Source organism: Pseudophryne corroboree, chromosome 9 (genome assembly GCF_028390025.1).
Source record: "Pseudophryne corroboree isolate aPseCor3 chromosome 9, aPseCor3.hap2, whole genome shotgun sequence".
Taxonomy (NCBI): domain Eukaryota; kingdom Metazoa; phylum Chordata; class Amphibia; order Anura; family Myobatrachidae; genus Pseudophryne; species Pseudophryne corroboree.
The window spans coordinates 428,181,959-428,196,083 of NC_086452.1; the positions used below are offsets into that span (position 1 = coordinate 428,181,959).

The window sequence follows — 14,125 nt, forward strand, 5'->3', positions numbered from 1 at the left end:
CCCCTGCTCAACTGTTGGTCCTGTAGCCACCAGCTCAGTGACAGACGAACCTCCGGAGTCATGGAGATCATTTGAGACCTGATCCGGTGGGGCAGGCCGTTCCACTTGGAAAGGATTAATCGTTGAGGAGGGCAGGAATGAAATTCAGCAAACTCTACCATGTCGAATGCCAACACCATGAGGCCTAGAACTTGCATTGCCGAGTGAATTGACAATCTCTGGTGAGAGAGGAAGTTTCTGATCCTGTCCTGAAGTTTCAGGACTTTCTCTGGAGACAAGAACAATTGTTGGTTGTGTGTGTCCAGCAATGCCCCCAGGTGCACCATACTCTGAGCAGGAATGAGCGAGGACTTCTTCCAGTTGATGAGCCACCCGTGGGCTTGTAGGAATTGGACCGTTAGTTCCAGATGACTGAGGAGAACCTCTGGGGAGTTCGCCAGGATCAGCAAGTTGTCCAGATACGGCATGATCCTGACAGCCTGACGGCGGAGAAGAGCCGTCATGAACTTGGTGAAGATCCAAGGAGCCGTGGTCAGTCCGAAAGGCAAGGTCTGTAATTGATAATGTAGGTTGCCAATAGCAAACCAGATATTGCTGATGCGACATGGCAATAGGTATGCGCAGGTAAGCATCCTGTATGTCCAGGGATACCATATAGTCCTTGGGCTCCATAGCTAGTACAATAGAGCACAGAGTTTCCATATGGAATTTGGATACCCTCACAAATTTGTTCAAAGATTTGAGGTTGAGTATAGGCTGGGAGGACCCATGTGGTTTCGGGACTAGAAACAGGGTTGAATAGTAACCCCTGTCTCTTTGAGACAGAGGTACCGACACAAACACTCCAGTATCTAGGAGAGATTATGCTTTCAGCGGATACGAAGGGATAACTATCGAGCAACACTGTTGAGGGGGGCGTCTCTTGAAAGAGATTGCGTACCTGTGAAAGACAACTTCCCGCACCCAGGCGTCTGAAGTGGTCCTTAACCAGGCCTGGGCGAACTACAGAAGTCAGCCTCCCACCCTGGGGTCCCCCAGGGGGAGGCCTGCCCAGTCATGCTGCAGGCTTGTCCTGTTTGGAAGCAGGCTGACGGGCGGCCCAAGATTGCTTGGTGGTTTTGGAAGTACGAGTCTGTCTCGGATACGCCTGACCCTTTGCTTTACCTGCAGGCCGAAAAGGAACGAAAAGTGGTACTCTTAGCCTTCGGAGCAGAAGGATTAGTACTTGGGAGAAATGCAGTCTTGGCTGTTGCCAAGTCAGTCACGATCTTGTTCAGATCCTCCCCAAATAGTATGTCCCCCTTAAAAGGGAGCACCTCCAAGGTCTTTTTGGAGTCCAGGTCCACTTTCCAGGACCTTAACCACAAAATCCGGCGAGCCAGGATAGACGTAGCAGACACCTTGGCCGCCATTACACCGCCATCAGAGGATGCCTCCTGAATATAGTGAGAGGCTGTGGTAATATACGACAGATATTGTCTGGCAGTGTCAGAAAAATTTAGAGGTAGCTCATCCTCTATTACCTGAACCCATGCTTCAATAGCTTTTGCAGCCCAAGAGGCTGCCATAGTGGGTCTATGTACAGTACCGGTAAGTGTGTAGATAGACTTCAGGCATCCCTCCACATGCTTATCCGTCGGTTCCTTCAGTGAAGTGACAGTGGTGACAGGCAGAGTAGTAGACACCACTAGACGGGCGACATGACAGTCCCCCGGCGGTGGAGTTTCCCACTTGTTACTCAACTCCGCAGGGTTAGGATAACGAGCCAACATCCTTTTAGACAGGGAAAATTTATTTCCTGGAGATGACCAGGCTTCCTGGCATATGTCAATTAAGAGGTCAGAATGAGGTAAAACTACTTTAGCAACCTTCTGACGTTTAAACTTATCAGGTTTCTTAGACGTAGCAGGAGGGTCAATCTCATCATCAATCTGGAGAATCAGCTTGATAGCCTCCACTAGTTCAGGAACATCAACCTGAGTTGTAGATTCCTCATCAGAAACAGCTGTATCAGTATCTGAAGGATCAGTATAATCCCCATACTCATAGGAAGAATCATCCAAAATATTAATGGATTGTGAGGAAGAAATGGCCCGCTTAGAGGATCCTTTGGTCCCAGTAGGGCGAGGGTTAGGTTTGTGTTTAACCAAGGACTGATTCAATTGCTGTAACTGGGTTGACAGAGTATGCGCCACCATGCTACAGGGACAATATGTGGCTGTAACGGCACAGGAGGTCCCACAGGGGGGGGGCGTAAGTCGTGTTACAAGCGTAGTCAGCATATTTGAAAATGCAGCCCAAGGTGGATCCTGATTTGCCACAGGAGCTGCGGGCAGACTGGAAGGTGCAGAGCACCCAGTACCTGAACTCTCAGCTGAAATCCTTTCCTCGGGTAAATCCGTGGCGCCAGCACTGCATGATGCAGGACTTCCTGCCCTGTGTAGCAGACATTATTGGGAATGTAGTCTTAGGGCGTAACAGTACAATATAGCCAGACAAACACAACACCGGACAAAACCCCCTGTGTTATGTGACCGCAATTGCAGAGCACAGACAGAGGATTTAAGCAGTATGAGGTGACTGAAACTCACAGTGAAAAATACAAAACAGTATATCCTGTGGAACACTATATGGTATATGAGACCCTGACGCACTTAGTCCCCCAGGGTACAGAATATAGGGGGTCATTCCAAGTTTATCGATTGCTGCAGATTTTCGCAGCGCAGCGATCAGGTGAAAAAACTGCATTTCTGCGCATTCGTATGCCCCGCAATGCACACGCGCGACATATGGGTACAAAGCTCTTTGTGGTTGTGCTCAGGTTCTAGCAAAGATTTCAGTCGCACTGGCGGCCACAAGAAGATTGACAGGAAGGGGGCGTTACTGGGTGTCAACTGACCGTTTTCAGGGAGTGTTTGCAAAAACACAGGCGTGTCTGAAAAAACGCAAGCGTGGCTGGACGAGTGTATGACGTCAAATCCGGACACGAACAGATGAAGTGATCGCAAGCGCTGAGTAGGTTCAGAGCTACTCTGAAACTGCACAAACTGTTTTTGTAGAGCTCGGCTGCACAAGCGTTCACACTTCTGCTAAGCTAAAATACACTGCCCAGTGGGCGGCGGCATAGCGTATGCACGGCTGCTAAAACTAGCTAGCGAGCGATCAACTCGGAATGACCCCCATAGTGATAGCAATATGTGTGATACACCGAATAGAAACCACACAGCAGCTATAGGCACACACAGTCACAGGTACAATGCAGAAATTATTACATATAAAAAATAAAACTGCACTAGACTAGCAATACTACATAAAGATATATATGTAAACAGATATACATCCAGTGGTTACTGTGCATTGTTATATCACAGACTACTTGCACTAAATATTCATATAGAGTGCACTTGTTCTTAATTAACGCTATCTAAATGACATGTTGAATACGTAAGTGTCCTGTAAATGCACAGCGCTGATGAGACAGGCGGCTTTACAGAGGAGATAGTGCCCAGCAGTCTCAGGATCAGCGCAGCTCTGTGAAATGGCGCCCAAAGGCTGACAGGGAGTGAGGGAGAGAGAGATGCAGCTCCAGGGCGGGAACACCTGCTCTAGACGGCGCCTGAAGCTGGGGGAGGGGCTACAGGTCAGCGCCTTATCCCCCCTGCTGGACTTCACCAGCGGGTACTATGGAGCCTATATTAAACGGATTTTAGTAAATCCGACCTGTGCTCCCTGCCCTGGTGGATATAGTGGGGTCCCTGCACGACCACAGTGTCCACGCCAGCGGCGCGGTCCGTCTCCTGGGACCGCAACCGGATGCGGTGCAGTGCATCCTGGGAACAGTCAAAGCTTTAGCCTGTTGGTGCATCGGGTCAAGATCCAACTCTACACCCCGATGTTATTCCCTGTGGAATCCCAGTGTACCCCGCTGCAGAAATTCTCCTTTCTCTTCTAGAAACATCATTGCCCTCCAGAATGACAAAGTCAGCTGCTGATTCCAACCGCAGAGACTTTATTATCAGCGTTATGATTATAGTGCAGATAGAACTGCCATCATCCTGAAATCAGCTGAAGCATTCTCTCATAAAACCAAGTAAACAACCATCCCTGTGGAGAAAATGTGCATCGGAGTGGAAGGGGGAGAGGGAAAAGACACACCCAACAAAAACATTACACCAAGTTATCAGTGGCCCTTCTGTGAGATCATGGGCCGGCTGCAGTGAGACAGGAGGACTGAAGAAGACATTTACCTTTCCCTTGTACAGAATGACTGGGCAGACAAAACGTCCTCTGCATCGCGCCATCTTGCTGCGATTGACGAGGTCTTGCAACTTGCTGACCCGCACTGTACTTTCAAACCTGTAACAAATCCCAATAAATAAAAAACTTCAAGGGTGGAATTTAAATGATATATCACGCCCAATCTCCCCGTTATCGTGCATATCGAGCCCATAGTAATCAGGTTTAGCCGTGTAAATGGTTGGGTGCCTCGCTACTCCAAGGGTAGCAAGCTGAAATAATGATACCACACCCCCGAGGGCAGAAACAGAATGGGTGTGGAAAGGGGTGAAAAGAATTGAATCCCGCCCCAAGAGTCCCAAGAGTCGATTTTAAGATAATGAATAAAGTGAAAATAGGATTTTAATACCTACCGGTAAATCCTTTTCTCTTAGTCCGTAGAGGATGCTGGGGACTCCATAAGGACCATGGGGTATAGACGGATCCGCAGGAGACATGGGCACACTAAAAAGACTTTGACTGGGTGTGAACTGGCTCCTCCCTCTATGCCCCTCCCCCAGACCTCAGTTAGCAAACTGTGCCCAGGAGAGACGGACATTTCGAGGAAAGAATTTATTGTTTAAACACAGTGAGTGTCATATCAGCTCACACCACGAACATACCGCAGAACGAGGCATTCAATAGAATACTAGCCAACGGCATAAACAATACACAGCCACATGCTGAGAGAATATGTAACACAACCTGTGTGTCAACACAACCAATAATAAGACACCGCATGCCATGGCATGAAACAACGTCAGTAACAGCCTTACAGAAAAGAAACACCACAAGAGTGTAACCACAACCAATAACTGCAGACACAGTACGCACTGGGACGGGCGCCCAGCATCCTCTACGGACTAAGAGAAAAGGATTTACCGGTAGGTATTAAAATCCTATTTTCTCAAACGTCCTAGAGGATGCTGGGGACTCCATAAGGACCATGGGGTTTATACCAAAGCTCCAGACCGGGCGGGAGAGTGCGGACGACTCTGCAGCACCGAGTGAGCAAACATGAGGTCCCCATCAGCCAGGGTATCAAACCTATAGAGCTTAGCAAAAATGTTTGAACCCGACCAAGTATCTGCTCGGCAAAATTGAACCGCCGAGCCTCCTCGGGCATCCGCCCAAGAAGATTCCACCTTCCAAGTAGAATGGGTCACCACCGAATTCGGTAACGGCAATCCTGCCGTAGAACGAGCACGCCGAATCGTAACACAGATCTAGCGTGTAACCGACTGCAGAGACGCAGGCGCCCCAAACACGCTGGGAGCATACCGGACAAACAGAGCCTCTGTTTCCCCAATCTGAGCCAAATTGGTGACCAAATATTCAAAACCCTGGCTACCTCGAGAGACTTTGAATCAGCCAATGCTTAAGTAACCACAGGCATCACAATAGGCTGGTTTCTGCGAAACACCAAAACCACTTTTTTGCAGAACTATTACCCGAAATCTCAATTCGGCTCTATCCACCTGTAAAATCAAACAGGGGCTCTTGTGAGACCCAGCCGCTACTTCAGACACCCGCCTTGCGGACGCCAAAGCTGAAAGCATGACCACTCCCCAAGAGAGAAATTTAACACAACCTTTCATAAAGGTTCTAATCATTGTGGCCCAATAAAACGCAGCACCACGTCAAGGTCCCACGGTGCCAATGTGGGCACAAAGGGAAGTTGGATGTGCAGTACTCCTTCCACGAAGATCCGAACTTCCGGAAAGGTCACCAATTCTTTCTTGAAAGAAAATTTAGAAGACCAAAACCACACTTGAATGGAGCCTAACTGTAGACCTGCACCCACACCTGCTTGCAAAGAGTGGAGAAGAACGACCCAGCTGAAGCTTCCATAGTAGCCTTCTTGGATTCACACCGACACATATTTTCTCCAAACACGGTGGTAAGGCTTTGCCGTTACTTCTTTTCTAGCCTGAAGAAGAGTGGAACTGACTTCACTGGGAATACCCTTTCTGTCTAGGATATGGCGCTCAACCGCCACGCCTTCAAACGCAGCCGCGGTAAGTCTTGATACGCCCGGATCTTGCTGTAACAGTTCCTCACAATGAGGAAGCGGCCAAGGATCTTCTATGAGTTTATCTTGAAGAATTGGATACGAAGCCCTCCTTGTTTAGACCGGAACAATGAGGATCGCCTGAACCTATGTTCTTCTTACGTTTATCACGTTCAGAAAAGTGAAAACGGAGGGTACACATAGACCGACTGAAAACACCCAAGGTGTCCCGAGGACGTCCACTGCTATAGCTGGAGTGTCCCCTGACCTGGAATAATATCCCTGAGATCTCTCGGTGAGGCGAGACGCCAGCATGTCCAAACGAGGCACTCCTCGACTTGTCGCTTCAGTGAAACTTCTCAATGACGACTGTATTTCTCCCGGATGGAGATCGCATCTGCAGAGGAATCTCTTTCTCAGTCGTTCACATCGGGAATGAAAACTGCTAATATAGCGTTTTCCAGTCCTTTCTGCCAGCGGCAAACTTTTACGGCATCTGCCATTGCCGCTTTGCTCCTTGTTCCACCCTAACGGTTTACTTACACCACTGCTGTCAAGTCGTCCGACAGAATTAACACGGGCAGATCACTAAACATATGTTCACTGAAAATAGCTCTTAATCCAAGAAAGCCTATTGCAGCCAAGCTTCCCAGCCTGACCTTTTCCTCTGGAAATACTTCCCTTGTAAGGACTGCTCCCCAGTCTCTGAGATCTGCACGCATGGACACCAGGATCCACCACTGGATTCCGAACCTTCGTCCCTCTAGAAGGTGAGACTGTGCAGACACCACAGGAGCGATATTTTTTCACTGAAAAGCTTCCTATGCCACACCACCTTCTTCATGAACGGAACATATTGATGGATTGTCACTGCAAATGTGATCTGACTCAGGATCTTCAGACCACTTTCCACAGGAAAAACACAGAACCTCAACCGCTCAGTATCTACTCTGATACCCACCTCCGACATCTGCGTCGTTGGGAACAACAGCCATTTCCTGTGTTAAAGAACAGTCAGAGAGGAACAACAAGTTGGACCACTTGTTTCTTGACCTCGCCGTAATCAGGAGAGCGTCTCAGTACAGAATAACAATGGCTCTTACTATTGAAAGAAAACCACCATACTGCCATCACACCGGTGAAATGCAACGACAATCCTGTACATCAACCCAGGAAGCTGAATGCGGAGAAAAACGCATTTAAACCCTTTTCCACCTTTACGTGCTGGAGCTCCCTGGTCTGAGATATTCCATCCAGAAGTTCAACTTCGTAAGGAGAAATCTTTGTTTTTCTTTTTCCTTTTTTTTTCTTTTTTTCTTTTTTTTTTTTTAAAACCGGGACCTCAGGACAAAGCCCTGAACTTGACTCAACTCTGGTATGATGTCGCGTACTACATCCCCTTCCAGAGGGGAAACGGCAAGATTTATACAAAAAATCAGTTAGGGGAAACATCTGCAAACGCCCGAATGTCCCCTTTGGATTCTATAATTAACTCACAGGTCCCAGTCCAGACCTGGACTGACTGAAAAGTAGTAGACGAGTTCCCACCGGAGTGGACTCCAGCCAGATAGACCCAACGACCTGCGATGGATGTGATAGAAACAGAAAGCGACATCCGCTTCTGCGAACCTAACAAGGTTGCAGATCCCTTACCTTTTCTCCCCCCGCCATCTGCACTGAAAGGGAAAAAAAGAAGGGTATCGAAACTTTTAAAAAGACTGCATCCCGCAACAGAATGCGTCACCAACCTTTGTAATGGAGTCTAATTCACGAATTTAGATTTACCAGTGGTATCCGCCGAGAGTGACTGAACTGAGGCATCCCCCAACAGCTTCATACCGTCCCAGGAAGAAACTCCAGTATCTCTCGGAGTCCGCCTCAGCATTCCCCCGGCCACACCTCCTGCCGTCGTACGGCAGCCTGCTGCGATGTTATGGAGAAGAATCAACATAAGAAACCTCCCCTTTCTCTGTAGGGTATTTCTATCGGATGCCTTTCCGAATATAAATACTCCCCCATGTGCATGTAATGCAAACAACTCTAAAGCATAGAAATAAACTTAGCTTCCTGTGAACGATCCTCTGTGACAGGGCCCCGTGTCGACCAGGAATTGACTTTCACCGTATTCTATCCGCGTCGGGAAAAGAATAACATTCGGACTCCTTGAGAGGAACTGAGACCAACTCGTCACTGCCAACCTAGAGCTATATCAACAGAGCGACCAGCACATGAGAAAGAATACCTTTACTTCAGCATTCATTATATGAATATACATAATGTAATACACAATTTTCACACATATTATATATATATATATATATATATATATATATATATATATATATATATATATTTAACATACATATAAGCGGATTGTCCGAAACCGTCGGGTCCGTAGTGACAGTAATGTGTTCTGAATGTGTATGTCATGTACTGAATGCCCCAGTTTGGATCTACCAGGAAACGTCATGGTCGACAGAAAAACCCAGAGTTTGTCGACAGCAGGGAGTAGAAACCAGGCAAAATAACATTCTCCCGACCCCGTGGGGTCCGAGGAAAGTACACATACATATATAATGCCAGAAACCTTCCTCCACACATACTACCATGTCTATGCCAGAGCTACATGGATATGGAACCGTACATATATATATATATATATATATATATATATATATATATATATATATATATATATATATATATATATATATATATATATATATATATATATATATATACACACACATACACACACACAAACAAATATAGAAAACCACAGCACTCGCCACCCCAGAAGCGGGATGCTGTGTCTGCACTCACCACTCATAGGGTGGGGTGCATGCAGCCCATGGCCACCTACCCAAATACATACAAAATAGAGAATTCAGCACTCACCATAGCAAGCTCACTTGTCCTCACAACATCAATAAATAAATGATGGGGGTTTAGTTGGTGGATTGGCCAATGCACGGAAGCCTGCATACCGATTTTCAAGGTACCCCACCTTCATGCAGGTCCTACACTATCACAAAGCCTAAAGAATTAAAACCTGGCAACTGTATCACATATAATATAACTGCAAATATGCCCACTAGGTTTAATGTATGCCTGCCACATATCGAGTGGCTTTTAAAGGTACACTAGTCACCTGACACAGCCGATAAATTACTAAGGAGCAGCTGACAGGTTTAGAACAATTAAGATTACACAGGGGTGCATGAAAAGGCCTGTGACCATGGTTAATAAGAGTTAACCAAAGATTAACCCCAAAATATACAAACAAATATAGAAAAACACAGCACTCGCCACCCCAGAAGCGGGGTGCAGTGTCTGCACTCACCACTCATAGGGTGGGGTGCATGCAGCCCATGGCCACCTACCCAAATACATACAAAATAGAGAATTCAGCACTCACCATAGCAAGCATTGGATTGGCCAATGCACGGAAGCCTGCATACCGATTTTCATGGTACCCCACCTTCATGGGGTACCATGGCCGCACTGACACTCTCCATTAAAAGAAAAGCAGGTATCCGGTTAAATAGAGGATAATAGAGTCACATGCCAATCCCTCGGGATGAGGTTTAAGACAGAACCAGCACTCTGCGTGATATTCAAAACAAATTTTTACTCCACGTTGAACTTCATTCATAGAATAATTACATCGACATCAGCATGTATCGACAACAGCATATACTCATCGCATTGTAGTAATATTTCATCACTGGCAAACTCCCAAACAGCCGTTTTCGGTAAGTAACCTTCCTCAGGGGAATAACCAGGCAAAATGTCAAACTGCCATGTCAGAAAGTGCGTGCTACCCTTGCAACACCTGTGAGTGCATTATATGTGCTCACAGTGCCATACTCACCATCAGCACCTGGGGTCCATCACCGCCCACAGAGACCGGTCCCGCCGCTGCACATACACCAGGAAGCGCACGCCGTGGAACGCAAGCTGCTCCCCAAGAGTCCGGAAGTTCCGGTACGTGGAACGCAGGCTGCGTGTCACTCGGCGGAAGTCCTCCCGCCAGTGCTGCGCTAGCGGGCACAGCATCCCGGGGCAACAAGTGTAGGTATCCCATGGTTCTGGTAGTAGTATTGGCAACAATATAGTAACGTAACTATCAAATAACCATACAGAAAAAATAACATGTTACCAACAGGACTGGCAAAAAAACAGTAAGGATCATAAATGAGATCAAGGTTTCAATAATAGGACACCTAAATGCCATCAATAATAAATTAACCCTAAATAACAAATAGTATTCTCATATGATCAAAACGTTAGAGAAGTCCTGTACATGAATATTAATAGAAGAACATCTAACTAACACACAACAGAAATCAAAAATCATGAAGAAGGACAAAATAGACTTACAGACACGTGAATACAGGGTCAATGTGTACAGAAAAAAATATATTGTATTATTATTAAAGAGGGCACCATTACTCATAGTGCCCACAAACAATACCCGGGATCCATCAGATCACAGCACCTTAAAGAAAAGGAACTAAAAGAAAATTCTTCATTGAGACCATGGTGGGCCATAGACTCCATCTGGTATATCCATCGACACTCTTGTTGGAGTAGGAGTCTGGGTCTATCACCTCCCCTCCTCAAGGGTGGTACGTGATCAATTGGCATGTAAGTAAACTTACTCAATTTGTGTCCAGCAAAGACAAAATGCCTGGCAACAGGGGGAGTACTGCCATCGATTTTCTGGTATGCCTTTTTTATCGAGGACCTGTGCATGGCGATCCTCTCCTTCAGCATTCGTATCGTTTTTGCTATGTAAATTTTCTTACATGGGCAGACAATCATGTAAGTCACAAATTTAGTTTCACGGGTCATCCTATGTCTTAGGGTGTATTTTGTGCCTTTAGACGGATGACAACAGATCTTGCCTGTCAACATGAAGCTGCAGTTAACACATCCATGGCATCTGAAAGCACCAGTTTGAAGTTGCAGCCATTGAGTTCCCCTGCCCACGCGTGGGCTAATGTCGGAGAAGGTTACTTTCTCTTTCATATTACGGCTGCATCGGTAATAGAACAGTGGCAACTGTTCACAGCATTGTCTCATCACAGGGTTCGTTTGCAGAATATGCCAATGTCTGCGGATGGATTGTCGGGCATTACTTGAGGAGATCGAATACGTACTGGCAAAAACCAGTCGATCAGACTCCAATTTTGGCCGAGGTTTCAATAAGTCATCTCGTGAGAGCTGCATGCATTTATCAATGGCTTGTCGTACTTCAGTGCTGTGATAACCCCTGTTAATAAAGTTATCCCCCATCTTCGTAAATGCCTCATGTAATGCCTCACGGTTAGAGGTAATTCTTGCCACGCGGACCAACTGGGAGTAGGGTAAACCCTTTTTCAGTGCTACGGGGTGAAAACTTGATGCAAGAAGGAGAGAATTTTTGTCAGTGGACTTCCTATAAATCCCTGTGGTTAACATCCTATCATGTACTCGTACGGACACATCGAGAAAGTTGATCACAGAAGCATTATGGGTACTTGTGAATCTGATGGACCCCGGAATACTATTGAGCTTAGCAACAAAATCAGACAAGAGCCGGTCACCCCCAGTCCACAGCATAAACAGGTCATCTATATAACGCACATAGAATTTGATATATTTCGAAAAAGTTAAATCACCCATAATATGTCTCTGTTCATATTGATGCATGAACAGATTGGCATACGATGGGGCCATATTAGACCCCATCGCGGTGCCTTTAAGTTGTAAGTAAAATTAGTTATTAAACAGGAAATTGTTTTTATGGAGCACTACTTCCATCAATAAAAGAAAAAATTCTAACGGAGGACCCTTATACTGTGGACTAAGGGTGACGGACTCTTTTACAGCAGACAATCCCTCAGCATGCCCAATATTAGTGTACAAACTGGTGACATTCATGGTCACCAGTGTACAGTCTGCTGAAAGCGGACAAATAGCTTTAAGTTTACAAAGAAAATCGGTGGTATCCTTAATGTAATGAGGGGTAGCCTGAACCACCGGTTGAAGGTGGAAATCGATAAATTGAGAAATTGGTTGACCTAAAGACCCACGAGAAGAAATAATGGGCCTACCAGGTGGTTTAATGAGCGACTTATGCACTTTAGGCAAAATATATATTAGAGGGATCTTCGGGAAATCCTGTCCTAGAAAGTCAGAGGTGGATTCATCAATCCAACCATTAGAAAGTCCTAAGGAAATGATTGAGTCGATTTCCTTCTTAAACCGTTCAGTAGGGTCAAGGGGGAGAAATTTGTAACATTCCGTGTCAGACAACTGACACACACATACATATGTAGGTAAAAGGCAACTACAGGATATTACTGTAACCAGTAATAACAGTCGGTGCCGACAGGATCACCCACAGAGTATTGTGTCTCCCATAGTGTTTACTTCCTACAAGTATACAACTACCGACCTGCTGATACTATATAAATTACCAACAGGCGTCGGCAATACCGACAGTGACCCCCAATAGCTGTTTTTTAATAGAGCCTCACATGTCGACACACATGGACTAAAAAACATAGTGGATATTTCTGACAGGGAACACACACAGAAATAAATGCACAACAAAATTATAACATGTCCTTCTACAGAAATTAGTGCCATATTATTCCCTATATAGCACTAAAACACTGTGGCCCCCCTTGTTTGCTGTTTTGGCGGGGACATTGTAGAAAATGGCGCTTAATCTTGTTGGGAGAGCTAAGCTCCGCCCCTTCTCGGCGCGCTGTAGCCCGCAATATAAAATAGCCTGTTTATGGAGGGAAAGGACCATATACAGTGTCTACACACTGTATATGTTGTCTGGCAGAGTCAGTGTAGTGTATAACTTGCTGCCCAGGGCGCCCCCGCCTGCGCCCTGCACCCGTTAACAACCGTTGGTGTGTGGGAGCCATGGCGCGCCGCGGGACCGCTGCGATATGCTGGCGGGGTTATTGTAGCCGGCGTCTGGACACCGAATATCATATTAAGCCAGCGAATGAGACCTTCAGTAACTTGCTGCCCAGGGCGCTCCCCCCCCAGCGCCCTGCACCCTGTGAGTGCCGCTGGTGTGTGGGAGCATGGAGCGCAGCGCGACCGCTGCCTGTTACCTCCGTTACTGAAGTCTTCTGCCGTCACCGAAGTCTTCTGTTCATCACATACTCACCCGGCTTCTTTCTTCTGGCTTCTGTGAGGGGGGTGACGGCGCGGCTCCGGGAACAAGCAGCTAGGCGAACCAAGTGATCGAACCCTCTGGAGCTAATGGTGTCCAATAGCCTAAGAAGCAGAGCCCTTAACTAAGAAGAAGTAGGCCTGCTTCTCTCCCCTCACTCCTACGATGCAGGGAGCCTGTAGCCAGCAGGTCTCTCTGAAAATAAAAAAGCCTAACATAAAGTCTTTTCAGATAAACTCAGTAGAGCTCCCCTAGTGTGTGTCCAGTCTAACTGAGGTCTGGGAGGAGGGGCATAGAGGGAGGAGCCAGTTCACACCCAGTCAAAGTCTTTTTAGTGTGCCCATGTCTCCTGCGGATCCATCTATACCCCATGGTCCTTATGGAGTCCCCAGCATCCTCTAGGACATTTGAGAAATGTAATTACAATAAAATGTAACTGTAGAAGCAATGTAAACCGTACACACTTATTTCACACTTCCTTCATTTTGTCAGCTCTACGCATATAAACCACTTGCCTGGCATAGTCGAATCAGATGCGACCATGCCTGCAAGTGCTCTGTCTGACCTGGTGGCACAGGATGCGACCAATCAGATAGAGAGTGTTAGCCGCGGCAGGGAAGATAAACTTCCCTCCGCTGCTGCTGTCAGAGGGA

The 14,125-nt window shown here is 46.6% G+C and overlaps 1 protein-coding gene across 4 annotated transcripts in view; it reads right to left on the minus strand.

The window, feature by feature from the left end:
- Positions 1 to 14,125, minus strand: part of MTMR14 (myotubularin related protein 14) — a 175,678-nt gene that overhangs the window by 154,178 nt on the left and 7,375 nt on the right. For all 4 annotated transcript variants that reach the window (XM_063940996.1, XM_063940997.1, XM_063940998.1 and 1 more), the window contains exon 3: positions 4,248 to 4,356. In XM_063940996.1, coding sequence (XP_063797066.1) covers positions 4,248 to 4,356 — 109 coding nt within the window. The remainder of the gene's footprint in view (positions 1 to 4,247; positions 4,357 to 14,125) is intronic.